At 38.1% G+C, this 14,824-nt stretch overlaps 1 protein-coding gene across 2 annotated transcripts; it reads left to right on the forward strand.

The window, feature by feature from the left end:
- Nucleotides 1-1,011: 1,011 nt before the first annotated feature.
- On the forward strand, nt 1,012-8,014 carry LOC132701040 (progestin and adipoQ receptor family member 3). 2 transcript variants are annotated; one of them, XM_060668670.1, is made up of 8 exons: nt 1,436-1,508; nt 2,107-2,176; nt 3,329-3,417; nt 4,514-4,737; nt 6,033-6,189; nt 6,244-6,396; nt 6,452-6,640; nt 7,464-8,014. In XM_060668670.1, exons 1-8 carry the CDS (start codon nt 1,464-1,466, stop codon nt 7,695-7,697), a joined length of 1,161 nt encoding a protein of 386 aa, XP_060524653.1. In that variant the 5' UTR covers nt 1,436-1,463; the 3' UTR covers nt 7,698-8,014. The 2 variants fall into 2 exon arrangements, with proteins under 2 accessions (XP_060524655.1, XP_060524653.1); XM_060668672.1 differs by lacking the exons at nt 1,436-1,508; nt 2,107-2,176 and adding an exon at nt 1,012-1,395.
- The last annotated feature ends 6,810 nt before the right edge of the window (nt 8,015-14,824 follow it).

Here is a 14,824-nt window from a genome sequence, read left to right on the forward strand (position 1 = left end):
CAAGGTAAGTAAGAACTCGAAAAAGTTCTATGCGAAACGCATGAGGTTTCAACTTTTTGGGCGAAATAAACTAAATATTAATTTATATTAATTTAGAAACAAGTAAATGATCTATTATTTGTTTTTTTTTTAATAAAAGTAGGTAAAAAAAATAACAATATGTTCCAATTTATTTATTTATTACCAATAAATATCCATTTATTTTCGTCGAAATAGTCAAAAGCTCCGTAGACATTATCGCATTCGACGATACTAACACAGGAATGCGTTCAGATTTATCTCAAAGGTATTCAACGGAGTTCAGATTGAAAGGGCCAATCAAACATGGTTATTGTCCATTATCTCTTTGTCCGCACTTCAAGCAGCCCCCAGACCATTATCCTCGATAGTTCACAGCGGGAATTCGGTATTTTTACCTTGAATCTTGTCTGGAAACGGGGAAACTTTTGCTTCCGTCACTCTAATTCATATTCCAATTTTCTCCTGACCGAGATAAACGAGCTCTGGAAAATTCCATTCCGGCCTTTCATTCATCTTCGATGCCAAACTGTTCCGCGATTCCTGTTTCAATTTGTTTCGGTTTTGCCAATTTTGGAAATAGTTTTGGAAGGTCTCCCTACTTGGATGCATTTCTCACATCACCGCGACTTCTAGAAATATTTAAAGACTACACCGTTACCGACGTGTATGCCCATTTCAAATTAATTTACATCTTTTTTGTCTAAAACCGGACAAAAACAAACGATAACCGGGCACGATAAATAAAAGTCAAAACGCCAACTTTCTATGACCAAAAATCCCCAGTCGCCGTCGCCTCTGGCGTTGCACCCACCGTAAAAATCGAGGAAAAGAAGAACGCCAAGGGTGTTTAAACGGGCGCCCGCTAGATGGCGCGCCGCATTGTCCGACAACCGTGCGGAATCGCCCTTACCGACATTCCAACGGAAGACGAAGTTTTGACAGCGCGTCCACAGAACACCGACGAACGTGCGAATTAGTTAACCAACGCGATAGTTGTCGGTCGTATTTTGACAAAAGTCTATGGTAACTTGCGGTCCCGCGGCGAGCGCTGTAACCGAATTTTGCGTCATATGCGTTCTGTGACGTCACGCGCCTCGCGAGGGAAATCGGTGGAAGAGAAAGAGCCTCCGGGTCCCCTGGTCGGCGGGAAATCGTAAACATTGTGATTTTTGCGCCTATTACGGACGCAGGTGAACGCAAAGCCAGTTGTGCGTTCGCCGTGACGGAAGTGGGATCGATGTATTCGATGGCCGATCTAGGTGGCTTCGTCCAATAGAGAGTAGGCTGCGATTTTTTGCCCGTCAACGTCGTCGGCCTAGTGTGTTGTGTTGGCGTAGCTTCGACGCGTTTTCGCATCTCGACGACAGTCATCAGGTCAGTGCAACGAACGTTTTCGTTCGAAGATATTGCCATTATGCAAGTCTCGCGTATAATTGGGTGGGATGTCGACACATACGCGCCCGTTGTTACGCAGAACGTGTCATTACGTAGATATTTTTTAACGAAATATATTCGGCTACTATAAGCCGTTTGACGTGCACGGATAATGTCAAAACGTTTTACGCGTTAAATGTTTGATCGCGGTCCGATGTTGCTGTTGGCTTACTTTCTGCAGGATCGCGAAATATTCGTAAACAATAACGTATTTCGTGAATCGCTTGTACATTATTTGTTAAATTAGTGCCAGCCAGCATGGGCGTAATTTTTAACCAATCAAAACGCGTTTCTTTGACAGATCACCACGTTGTCATGGAAATCTGTCAACAACATCGACATATCTTATTTACAATTTTTTTTATTCGTTTATTTTGAAGGCGATGGTTTTTTTTTAATGAAGGACAGTTTATACATATTTTTGGTTTCGTAATTTTTAAATCGACTACAACTTGGCAACGACGGACCACAGTCAAATATTTACCGCCTTCTGATTTATTATTTATTTAATCGAAAAAACCTTGCCGTATTGATTCGCGAATTGAATTTTTTCGTCGAGGTTGATAAAATTTTACGATTCCGTATTAATGGTTTTCAATAATCAAATCTTTTCGACATCGGTTTAATCGGTTTTCCGTCACGTTTGTAAAGGGTTACGACATTAAAGAGACCGTTTTTGACGTTTCGGCCCGCCTGCTGAAAGATCCGTTCAATTTCAAAGGTAGGTATAGTGTGTTTCAAAGTATATCATATTGATTGTTGACGCAGCCTCGTGAGTTACAAGTTGAATAACCGCAGGATTCATCAAACGGAAAGCTTAAAAAAAAAGACACGCCTTATATTTGATCTATATATTTGATAGTAATAGTAATAAAATGTCTGAATATTCCGAAATATCGGATCTATGTCACGTAAGATTTAATAAATAAAATAAAGCGAGTAAAAGATAGGGGACAAAGTGTAAAATTTTTGGGGATTGCATCGGATAGTGAATTAATAATAATGATATCTTTCAAAAGATTGTACAGGGTGTTGCATTGCGCCAGGACAACCAACTTTATTTTTTTAATGCTATGAATATTTAAAAAATTTCTAATTATTCTCTTGATTTCAAGTATTTTTTGTTATTACATAGCATACGAAATTTTGAATGGTTTTTGAGAAAAATGAACTTTTCCACTTTTCTAATTTTGGGAAATGTTATTTTGGATCCATGACAGTGGTTAATATTTCATGCTTTGACCTATGTATGGCGAAATATATTATACAGGGTGGTCACAGATGATCATCAAAAAAATATATTTTTTATATGATATAAAATGGAAAATCCTATATTTAGCACTTTTATTGGGTTTGGAATGTGCCCTTGCCCATAAAAATAAAGTAAAAATTTAATTCCCGATTATTAATAATATTTTTTTTTAATATTTATTATTTGTGATTCTGCTTAAGGCAATCTGTTCTATTTTGCAATATCAGTCCAAATAAATAAAATACAGGCAAAATAAAAAAGTTTTTTTTCAGTTTTATTTTAGTTTCTTTTTTCACTTACATTTAATGAGAAATATATTTCAAGTAAATATGGACAATCTCATTAAGAGTAATAAAAATAAAAATCATTTGAGACACTTTAATAAATCTCTATTCAGAACTTCAGGTAGAAGCGTTAATTATCAATATTTTATCAAGTCAAATGATTTTTATTTTATTTTTATTACTCTTAATGAGATACCATGTGTACCGAGCATTTTTTGACCGACTATATCTATTCGTTTATTTCGCCGATTGCCGTCAAACACCGAGACGATATACTTAGGGACAAAGTATACGGCGTGTTTCGCACAGTTAACCGCACATCTAACCCGTTCGACAGGGATGACGGTGACGTTAGTGCCGGCGAAACACGAAGTCGTCCAGTCTTCGGACGGCGAGGAACGTTGCGACGCCTGCGAGACGCCGAAGGTAAGAGCCTCGCTCGAAATCGCATTTCATAATTCGAAACGGGACCCGTTGCATGCTCGAAAACTTTCACGTCCGGTTAAAAACGACACCTGACACACAAACGCCGGCAGTGAAAGCGACCGTTCAACGATATCGGGCCGTATTTATTTTTCAATCGGTGCCCTGTACAATCTTCGAAACTTTTTCTAATTTGCCACAATACGTAATAATAGGCGGTTTCCAACACGAATCAAGTTGTTAAGTAAAACGGTATCTTGGTATATTGTGCAAAGGTACTTATGAAAAAAGCGGGCACTATTCACTCGCACAACCCACATCTCTGTCTGAAAATATGCTGTCAAATGACAAAGAGAACGCGCGACCTTTCTTACCGGGCGCATAACGCACGGAGTCGCTTGTGCGCCAAACGCGCCATCTGTCCGACGGTGCCGGAAGTCGCGCACGACACCGGAAGACACCAATCGTCTCGAGCCAACTCTTCTTCTTACCTTCTGACAGTACCATTCGCACTAAATACAACGTGGACAAGGTATTGCGCATGCCACATCCTTTATTAGCCGCGTAATATACATGGTTTCTATTTACTTTTTTTCTCTGGGGGATTTCTGCAGCATTCCGTATATATAAAAATATATCTTGCAAATAGCTTAATAAATTTTTATTACTTGGCGTTAAATAAAGTACACAGACACTTATCTATATTTCATAAAAATTAAATAAAAATAAAACATACATAAATATAAATACAAATTCCTTACATATTGCAAGTAAATATCACACCCAATTTATAATATAAATAATAACTTTCGTTCAGATGCGGATTTCCGTCTGACCTTCCTGTCTTGCTCTACCATATGTATGCAGATACCCCATAACAGAACTTTGGATGCAAGTTTCAATTTTAGTGGCAAGTGTTTCACATTTCGGGTGTTTAAAATACAAACAACACTGAATGTGGGGCAACGTGTCAAGTTCCCGCGGGCGTTTTCGCAACCGAGTCGATCTCCATGGACGAATTGCCAAACGCGACATTAACCTTGCGTTATTCGAAACGTGGACGACGTGACTAAAGTTCTAAACGTCTCCCATCTGTTAGGTTCACACTTATGACCACACTGAATCTCTCCTGGAAGATTTGGCCCTGGTCGCCAGTTACGACGATGAAAAACGCGTCGAGAAGGACGGGGGCTGCGAGCCCCACGACTACCCCAAAGCGAAGAAGCTGCTCCACTACGAAGACGCCCCGAACTTCATGAAACACAACTCGTTTATCCGGAAAGGATACAGGGGCATCTTGAACACGGACCTGTGCATGGAAAGGTTATAAAATCGTACTTCTTCAACCCTTTCCCTGACTTCACGAACCTGAAAAGAAAGTCTACAATATTAGGTTAGGCGAAATCCTGGAGGAAACCATTAAAAACTCCAGTTTTTGATAAAAGCACGGCGTTGCCGAAATAACTGGCGCAAACCGATAAATAACTGTGAAAATTTTTCTACTCAAATTTAACCTCTTTGAGTGGATTTCCATCACGTAAAAGCCACCTACGTTTACAAATGTCATCCAGCCGCGCGGAGTTGCCAAACCATTATGTCTATTTATTGAAAACTCTCGCAATGATTGCAAAATACGCAGTAATAAAATTCACTATTACTAATTGATTACTTCAACTGTTTGGAACATTTATGAGCGTTACACGTCACAGAAAATAGTTTTTGAACTAATTCTTTTTATTTATTGCAACTACGGCGGATCTACATCTAACCATAGGTTCACATAGAACAGTCAAATCTTAAATACACACGTAACGCAAACGCAATTGTAATTTTATTATTAACAGTAATATTGTATGGCAATACATCAGTTGGCGCCTCAAAATCGTCATGAAAACAATAAGAACGGAATATTTGGCATCAGGGGGTGAAAAATTCTGTAAATTATGTGTATTAGGGACTTTTGCATCGCTTTTTTGGGTTACGGTATTATGGATTAAAAAAATTAAAAATTTACTTTCGTTTCATTGAGAGAGAAAAAAATACTCGCGAAGCACCCACAATTTTAATTAATTTTAATAATTTTATCTATTACTTGAAACGCATTCCCAAAAATAATTTAAGATTAATAATCCATCATCTACTAAATGTCCTTCGATTGACAAGTTTTATATTGACTGAATAATCATTGCGTTGTATTTCAGTTTCGTCTACTCTCTTAATCATTCATATTGTTTGTCATTATAAGAAAATCCGCGTTGTTTCTTTTTTTTTTGCTCCTTGAACATGTTTACCACTTAGATGTTTCTTAGAGGTTATGACAACGAACCTTTTGCTCCATTTTGGTTAGTTTTGTCAACGGTCTGTCAACGGCCATGTTGGTTGTTGAAAGCCGCAAGGTGTTATGGATCCAACGTCAGAATTCGACATTAGAGCTCAAAATTTTTTTACATAATTGCTTCATGAATTCCTCTATTGTCAGCGTTAAATATGTAGTAGCTATATGGTAGTAACCAATTTTTGTTATCTGCGGCCTGGGCAGAGACAAACTTATGTTGTCTCTGGTTTGGACGCGCGCGTCACGGACCACAACGCCACGTACCATGTCATTCGTTTTGCAGCGTGTTCTGGTGGACGAACGAGACAATCAACATATGGTCCCACATATTCGGTTTGGTTCTCTTCGTGTCGCTGACGATCTACGATCTGATCATATTGAAAATCGACGCCCCGCTAAGCGACAAGATTCTCGTCAGCGTTATACTGATCTGTTTCCAGGTGATATAGATGCGCGGTTGCCGCCACTACGACTATGCGTTTTTCGCCTTTTAGGCATGCATGGCCCTCTCCGCGTTGTACCACACGTTTTGCTGCCGTTCGGAGACCGATTGCGACTACTTTTTACGCTACGACCTGTTCGGCATCGCGCTCTCGCTGTACGCGATTTACGTGTCCGGCATTTACTACGCGTTCTGGTGCGATCAGGTGAGCGCACGAAATGGGCGACAGCGCCATCTGTAAATCCGAATTTGTACCGCAGCCGTTGCAAAACTTTTATCTGCTGACGGTCACCGCGATATTCGTCGTCGCGATGGCGCTGCAAGCGCCGCGGTTCAACGTTAACGTCAACGTCAAGATGGCCACGTTCGTGGCGTGGGCCGTGTACGGCGTGTTGCCGACGTTCCACTGGGCCGTCAAAATGGGCGGCTTCGAGAATCCCGTGGTTAGCGTAAGTCGACAATTATATCTTACTCATTTCGGATTCTATCGACTAATGTCAATGGCAATGGGCGAGCATCCAAAGTAGCTTTGCCCAATGAACGCAAAAAAAGAAGAGATGTACTTTGCATCTGGTTATGCTTTTAACTGCTTTTTTTTTTTAACTTTTTATGTTTTCTGCGTTAGTTAAAAAGTCGTAAAGTTTTTTTATATATCTAAATATTGCAAAAGTGGAATTAAGCCTGATGGAATATAGGAGTTACATGGGTGAAAATGAAAAAGTCTGTTCTGGAAGAAGTATTAGATGCGGAACAAATTATATTTGGAAAACTGAATGTCGACCCTATTACATAAAATTTTGTGCACTCTGCCTTGAAATAAGTGCTTTATATGGAAGTCCTCATGAAATTTCGTGAGATTTATGAACTACAAAACCTGGAGGACGTTGTACATATATTTCGGGAATGTTAATTCTCTTAAAGAGGCGTGCAATGTTGATTTCATAATAAGTGGCCAGTGTAAATATTATGCATGCTTTCTTTGTCACAGATTTGCCCATACTTAACTTGTATGTGCATACTTTTGTCCTTCGAATCAGTTGCCTTTCAAAGGCTCCTTGTCGATAAATCATCTGTTCAATTTCAGAAAGAAACCGGTGAAAGTTTACTTCACTATCCAGAATACACTTGGCTTTGTTAATTTTTCATTAACAGGCAGGCGATCAGAATAGAATACGATTCAGGTTGTAACAAAAAGAGATTTATAAACGCAGCCACTTTGTTACTGAGTTTTATGTAATTTCGAATAAATAAGACTTAGACGTTGTACGTTAGCTCCTGTTGCCGAGAGTTTTCGGCATGTACGTCATCAGTGGGACCGCGTTCGGGATTTACCTGGCGAAAATTCCCGAACGATGGTCTGCCGGCACTTTCGATTTCGTGGGCCATTCGCACCAGTGGTGGCACTTTTTCGTAGTCGGCGCCCTTTACTACTGGCACAACACCGGAATGATCTACGTGGACTACAGGCTGAACCACGCATGCGCGAACAGCATGAGGATACCTTAGGCCCCGTCAAATATACAGGGTGTGCCGGAATCAAGAGAAATAAAAATAATAATTTTTTATCCAGTTTTGACCTTTGTAACGATGCTCCCTGTGTTACTGAGTTATTAGGTGATGAGTACTAGAAATAAATAACGTCTTGCCTCGTATCGATATTCTGTTGGCTATCTGCTACTTCTGTATTCTGTGATATTTTTCACTCATCTGCTCCTTATATGTTACGGAAATAAAGTACATTTTATTATCTACAACAGTGTCCTTTTTTCCATATTTTTCGAAAAAAATCTATTCGATTTATACGCCCTTATGTATTATGTAATGTTGTGTGAATAAAATACGTTTTGTTACTTACTTTTGTTTTTTATGTTTATTTTTGATGAAAAGTAACCAAAACAAAGCTCACCAGTGTAACATCATCTTTAAACAGCGAAATGGGAAATTTTAACTGTGGTTGCCCAATGACCTCGTGATGCACGGTGTTGCTAAACTGCTATATTTATACAATTTATCCAGGACATTCTGTAAAATTGCGAAATTGCGATTATATAAAACTGCCCCTTTGCATGAAAAACTCCCAACGTCTCCGATGCAACATAAATAAGCTACGATTTTAAAATATGCAGTAATTATTTTTAGTTTTTTTATTATCATGAAAGTAATAGGTAACATTATGGCAGCAGAAGGTCTACCGTAACGGATAAATGAAAATCAAAGTCTTAAGGTCATTTCAACAAATGTAACAATTTAATGGAAAATAAAATTCGTAAATTCTAGACACCAAAAAAACTCTCCTAAATAATGAAAAACTAAAAATAAAAACTGAAGGAATTCCAAGTAGAATGAACGTTACACTTTTTTGAGATGTATTTATTGGAAAATTGGAATTGCTACGCTACTGCCATATGTTTTGCATAAATTAACTGAATACTATCGGAAAATCCCTGAATATAACAAAAAATTAGCATTTAGAATATTTGGCAACAGCGGTCGAAGAATGCCATAAAGAACCATGGTTGCGCCAACTAAGAATTTTGATATCTGTGATTCTATCTGTTAAATACGACCTATATAATATACAAAGTAATATTATGCCGGACAACCAGAAAATAACAGAAACTCAGAAATTATATGCTTATTTAACAAATGAGACTCTGTGAAACGGTAGCGAAACTACGCTGCGATCGGCCACTTCTCCTTCCGTCAGGGAATCGTCCACGCTCGTCGTTGTCGTTTTGACCGGTAGATGGCGGCGCGACGCTGGATTCGCGTTTACCAGGGAAATGCAGTTGCAAACGAATTTTTATATGCATTTTATGCCATATTTAATATTGGCCTTGCTCGGGGAAGCGTCGAATATTTCGCAGTCGCATAATTCCGACCCTGCTCGAATGAAATTTAAATGGCGAGAAAGGCGACGCGAAAGGGAACGGCGGCAAGAAGTATGGCTCTTGGCTTGAGCCATTGATCCCGAACTTGTGCCGCTAACTCCGACTGGATTTGCTGGATTCCGACTCTTCCTTAATAATTCTTTTTTTATTGTCTCCCGGTGCCAGAGGCCAGCGTGTTCGCGTCTTATCCCGAAGCTCTCGCGTTTTACCCGAAACGGACGTTTATTATATTTATGTTTCGTACGTTATATTTTTTCGACTCGCGCGTCTTTCCGATAGTGGCTCCATCCGACGGCGACTACCGAAACGTTTCGTTTTATAGGTTAGGGTCGCTTTGTACATGTTTATCAAGTTTCGAATTGCTTTCGTTGCTTAATTCGCGAGGAACTTTTACAAAATTAGAAAAAGAAATGAATACGATAATAAAGGTGGCTTAAAAGTTTTTTTAACATGTTGCGTCACGTATAAAGGTCAACACAAATTGAAACCTATTATACAGCTCTCCACCATTTTGCTATTCGCAATAAAACCTTGTAGAGTGACATATGACGTTTTACAAGTGAGTACACCATTTTTTCTTATTATCTTGCTTGTAACAATAACATAACCTTGCTTTTGGATGTGTGCTTCGTAAACAATAGACTCGATAAGCATTTCACTGCACAGAGGTCGATATTTCGTACTTCTAGTAGTCTTTGTACGGGGTGATAATTTGTACTAAAAGGTAATTCAAATTAAATATTTGTCGCTTCATTTTAAAATTTTAGATATTTACGTAGCAACTTCAATCGAGCATACATCGATTCTTTTTAAAATATACTGTATTTAAATGAGCATATCTAGTTTTAAATTAGTTTGATATATACTTAAAATTATAGCTCTTCGCTGAGTTTGAAGTAGATAGCTGCAAATTTCTTCTGGTTTCCGTCATCAACATTCGTGTGAGTCTGTGATAGTGAATATATGTGACAAAGCTGTTAATACTATACTGTTAAGAAAATGGAAAAGCTAGGCATACGAGGTTCAGTTTTAAATTGGTTCAGATCTTATTTGCATAACAGAACCCAAAAAGTTAGATTTAAAAATAGTGTGTCTGATACCGTCGATACAATGTATGGAGTGCCGCAAGGAACTGTACTGGGGCCTCTATTATTCGTACTGTATAGTTTTAACGATAGCAGAATCGAATTATACCCGGATGAGACAATGTTATATATAGTTGGTAGTGACATAGATCAGATGAAGCGTGGTTATGTAAATACAAACTTAATATTAATACGTCAAAGTCTAAATTTTGTATTTTTTGGAAAAAACAAAAATTGGGTACTGTTAATATGGAAAACATAAAAATTGAAATAAATAATGACATGCTAGTACACGAAAATACCGCATGCTGATTATGTAATAAGAAAATTTTCACAAAAAATAGGATTATTTGTAGAATAGGCCATAGTCTTTCCCTGTACACCAAATAAAGTCTGTTCATAGATATAAGAAAGTGACTAACTGATATGAATTAAGGAAAGACCCGCGCAAGCTGTAAGAATGAAATATGGCCGAACAGGTCCGTACTTTGCTTAGAATTTAATTATTTGGGGTTTTGTTAGGAAAGATACTAAACAATATTTATTTATTTATGTACGTATTTATGTTTAAATCTAAAATAAAATTACAAATTATTTTTATTACCTACTTAAATTACTTAAAATTATTCACATAATATATCAGTATCACTATCACTATCATCGCCTGTTCTAATTATTATTTGTTCTATATTATTTGCAATATGGATATACGATTGTTATGCTTTTTCTATATGTTTAACAGGATTTGCCAACTTTGTGGAGGGAAAAAAAAAAGAAAAAAAGAAAAAAGAAAAAAAAAGAAGATCCAGCAGACCATCAGGTCAGCGAAGGACAAGAGGGGCTCACTTTCAGCTGCGGGAGTCTACCGCATTCCGTGTTCATGCAGAAAGGTCTACATCGGAACTACCAAGGGATCAATGGGAACGAGACTTAAGGAGCATAAAGCAAGCTGCAGGCTAGGACATACAGAGAAGTCTGCAGTGGCTGAACACGCACTGGGCAGCGGGGAACACAGGATACACTTTGAGAGCTGTAAGTTACTAGCATCGGTCAACGGCTATCACAACAGACTAGTCAGGGAAGCCATTGAGATTCAAAAACACCCACACAATTTCAACCGAAAGGAGGAGACCCTTAGACTCAACCAAATCTGGAACCCGATCCTTAGGAACGCCCGAGCAGTACCGATCGATATCCCGAGACCAACCGAAGCGGAACAAGCCCCGCCCTCCACCAATCGGCATAAATACAACCTGCGCAGGAGAAATCGTCAGTCTACGTCCAACATCGGAGATGGAAGGACCTCTGAAGAAGCTCGTCACTCGTGCTAGCGAAACGTTAGGAAGTAATTCCAATCGACGACGGCCTTTAAACCCGAATGAAGATAATAGCTTATTGTATGTTAATGACCACCATTGGATAATCCCACATTCTCATATCTATGAACAGACCATACCTGTTTAGTGTGCAATGCCAATGTCCATAAATATGCTTTGTAGCTCCCAGTTTCTGTCAGTGAATATAGTTGTTTTTTTTTTATTAATCTTAAGTTACGTTATACCGCTATCTTACAATATTATATTTTAATTTTTTCATATAATTTTAAAAAAACATCGTACAAGAATCCGACGATTTGGGGTTCAGTAGAGAAGCCCGTTCGGCTGGACTGCGCTCTGACTCAAGTCGGAACTGTTCGTATTATATTGTTAATATGTATATGTTTTTTTTTATTTGACTAATAAAAAAAGCCGTTTATTATTATTATTAAAACGCAAAAATCCCGCAGGGAAAACCGAAAGGGGTGAAAGAAAGAAATAATAAGGCAGGTAAAGAACGCCGACAAATAGATCAAACCGTGTGCGATCCGCAATTGAGTAGAAAGCTTTAGTAATGATCTCTTTTGAGCCTGCGGATGAGGCGGATATAAATTTGGGGCGCTCGCAGCGAGGGGGCGGGGGACAAAATGGCGCGCGGTGCCCGTCGCCTTGGAAACGGACTTCTTCCGCGTTTAGGACGTGACTTCGCGTCGAAGGCAGCGCGTGGTTGCCGCAACGGTCTTAGGCGTGGGGGAAAGCACGAGCGCCCCAAAGTGCTTCCGCAAAGCCACCCCCGCCAGCCCCCCACCACGCGTTGGCTTCCGTTTTTTGAAGCTATCTAGTCGTAACGTCTTTTGGGAAACGTAATATTCATTACCCAAAAAAAAATATGGAATTTGCGCCTCGTGATGATCACTGTTTTGCGGCATTAAAATGTCAGACTTCTTTGTCACGTAGAATAAAAGTTATAATAAATTGCCCTTATTGTTGTATATTGTTATATACCAATATACAGCGAGAAGAGGCGAAGTCTAGCAAAAGCTTACGATAAAACTTTGTCTACTTTTAAATATATATCTTAGTAGGCTAGGAAAAAAAATCGAAGTCTTGCGTGAAATAGTTTTTTATTGACAGCATTTTAAACAAGACGTGTCCGAAAAAAATGTCGCAAATAACGAAAATTGAGTATAGAGCAGCCATAAAGTTTTTGACAAGAGAAGGGTTAGCAGCTAAAATTATTAAAGGAAGGCTGTCAATGGTGAATATTACGCAACATTATTACATAAATTGCGAGACTACATACGTGTAAAACGTCGTGGAAAACTGACCAGAGGCGTGCGTCTTTTGCACGATAATGCACCTGTCCGTACTGCTGGTGTTGCACAAGCTGCCATTTTAGAGTGTGGGTTCCAAGAGATAGATCATCCTCCCTATAGTCCAGATATGGCCCCCAGCGACTATTATTTGTTTGGATATTTGAAAAAGGACTTACGTGGACGGCGGTTTAACGACGAAGTTGAGTTAAAAGAGGCTCTTTTAGCTCATTTTACAGACAAACCAAAAGAATATTTTTATAAAGTTATTGAATTGTTAATAGTGAGATGTAATAAGTGTATTGAAGTTAAGAAGGATTATATTGAAAAATAATAAAAAATTGTTACTCTACTTCGTTTCTTTCATATTCAGGCAGGGAACTTTTGGCGCCGCCCTCGTAACCTTTTAAATGTTTAAAATTAATAGGAAAAATAAATAGGAAGTTATAATTACATTGTTAGATTAAATATAGTATAATAGATAAATGCAATAGCAATATGGAACAATAGAAAAGAATAGAAAGAGTAACATTGAAAATCAAATTATTTGAAAAGTTAGCAGTTTCAACGTGATATATTTTTTAAACAACCGGGTATACTATGAAAAATTACTACTGCGTTATAAGAAAGTAATCTGGGGAAGAAAGATAAACGATATCGTGGCAGTGAGAGTCTGTACGGGTGCCTTAAAGCCACCGATTGAACATTTCGAAACCGTAATTTAGCTCGTAAGTAGGACGGATTGGATGTGCTAATAATTTGCAAAACCGTAGACGCCACAAAGTACTTGAAAGTACTGTCAATTTTTAGCCTGTTAAGTTCCTGGACTTTGTGGGAAATCGTATCTAATTTACGCTAGGCGAAAATAAATTTGCAACAGCTGTTTTGAATTTTTTGCAATCGTGGCTAATAGAAGACTAAACAATAGTTCATAATCGAAAGGACGTTTCCATAAACTGAAATTAAAGACAATTATATGCCTGTTTAAACGGCGCAAAACCAGACTTTCACCAACATCACGAACCTAAGTCTACAATCAAATATAACACCAAGGTTTTTATTACAACTAATTAATAAATACATTTGGGATATTTGTCCAATGTTAGGTTTAGGACAAAAGAACATTACGCTGCATTTTTTAGCATTAAGTTGAAGATTGTGCCTAGAAGAATATAGAAATAAATTATGCAAATCTAAATTGACATAAATTGAAGCAATATCAAATAATTTAGGATCGAAGGAGTAAAATAGCTGGGCGTCATCAGCAAATGAATGCAAATTCAAATATTCGACGGATGTATAAATATTAGAAATATAAATTAAGAATGATATAAGTTCAAGGACGGAACCTTGCGGTACACCTGATGAAACAGGCAGAAATTCAGAACTTACATAGTCAAGGGTAACTCTCTGATATCTGTTAGGTAAATAACATCGTCGAAGCCGTAGTGACTCAGTTTGGTTCACGTCAGTTTATGGTCAAGCCCATCAAAGGCTTTAGAGTAATCTAAAAATATAAGTGTAGTCGAAAAGTTATCTAAAGAACTAATAATCTGATCGTTGATGTATAAAAAACTAATAGTACTAAAACCTTTACGAAATCCAGATTAACTGTTAGTTACAATATGATTGGAAATAATATAATAACAAATGTGTATAAGGTTGTTCGGAAAGTCATTTCGTTTTTTCCCGTCAGAGGACTTACTTACGTTTTTTCGAAACCAACTTCACACTTAAGCCGCATAACCATTATATGCCTTGAGAGCTGCAAGGCTTGTGTGTGAAAAAGTTCTATTAATTCTACGCAGTAGTTTTTGGTTGGTGCCCTTTTAAATATGGAGAGCAATAAGCAGCATTTTCGTCATATTTTACTTTTTTACTTCAGAAAAGGTAAAAATGCTGTCCAAGCGAGAAAAAAATTGACGGATGTGTATGGAGAAGGCGTGTTAACAGTACGCCAGTGCCAGGACTGGTTTGCAAAATTTCGATCCGGCAATTTTGATGTCGAAGATGCACCACGGTCTGGAA

The sequence above is a fragment of the Cylas formicarius genome, unplaced genomic scaffold (assembly GCF_029955315.1).
Source record: "Cylas formicarius isolate icCylForm1 unplaced genomic scaffold, icCylForm1.1 PGA_scaffold_4__25_contigs__length_36172078, whole genome shotgun sequence".
Classification (NCBI taxonomy): domain Eukaryota; kingdom Metazoa; phylum Arthropoda; class Insecta; order Coleoptera; family Brentidae; genus Cylas; species Cylas formicarius.

Bases quoted from the DNA above. Each gene is read 5' to 3' on its own strand.
- LOC132701040 (XM_060668670.1), top strand. From the start codon at position 1,464: ATGTCGACACATACGCGCCCGTTGTTACGCAGAACGTGTCATTAC. The intron at 4,738-6,032 runs GTTATAAAATCG...TTCGTTTTGCAG, and splicing joins ACGGACCTGTGCATGGAAAG to CGTGTTCTGGTGGACGAACG. The intron at 6,641-7,463 runs GTAAGTCGACAA...GTTGTACGTTAG, and splicing joins TCGAGAATCCCGTGGTTAGC to CTCCTGTTGCCGAGAGTTTT.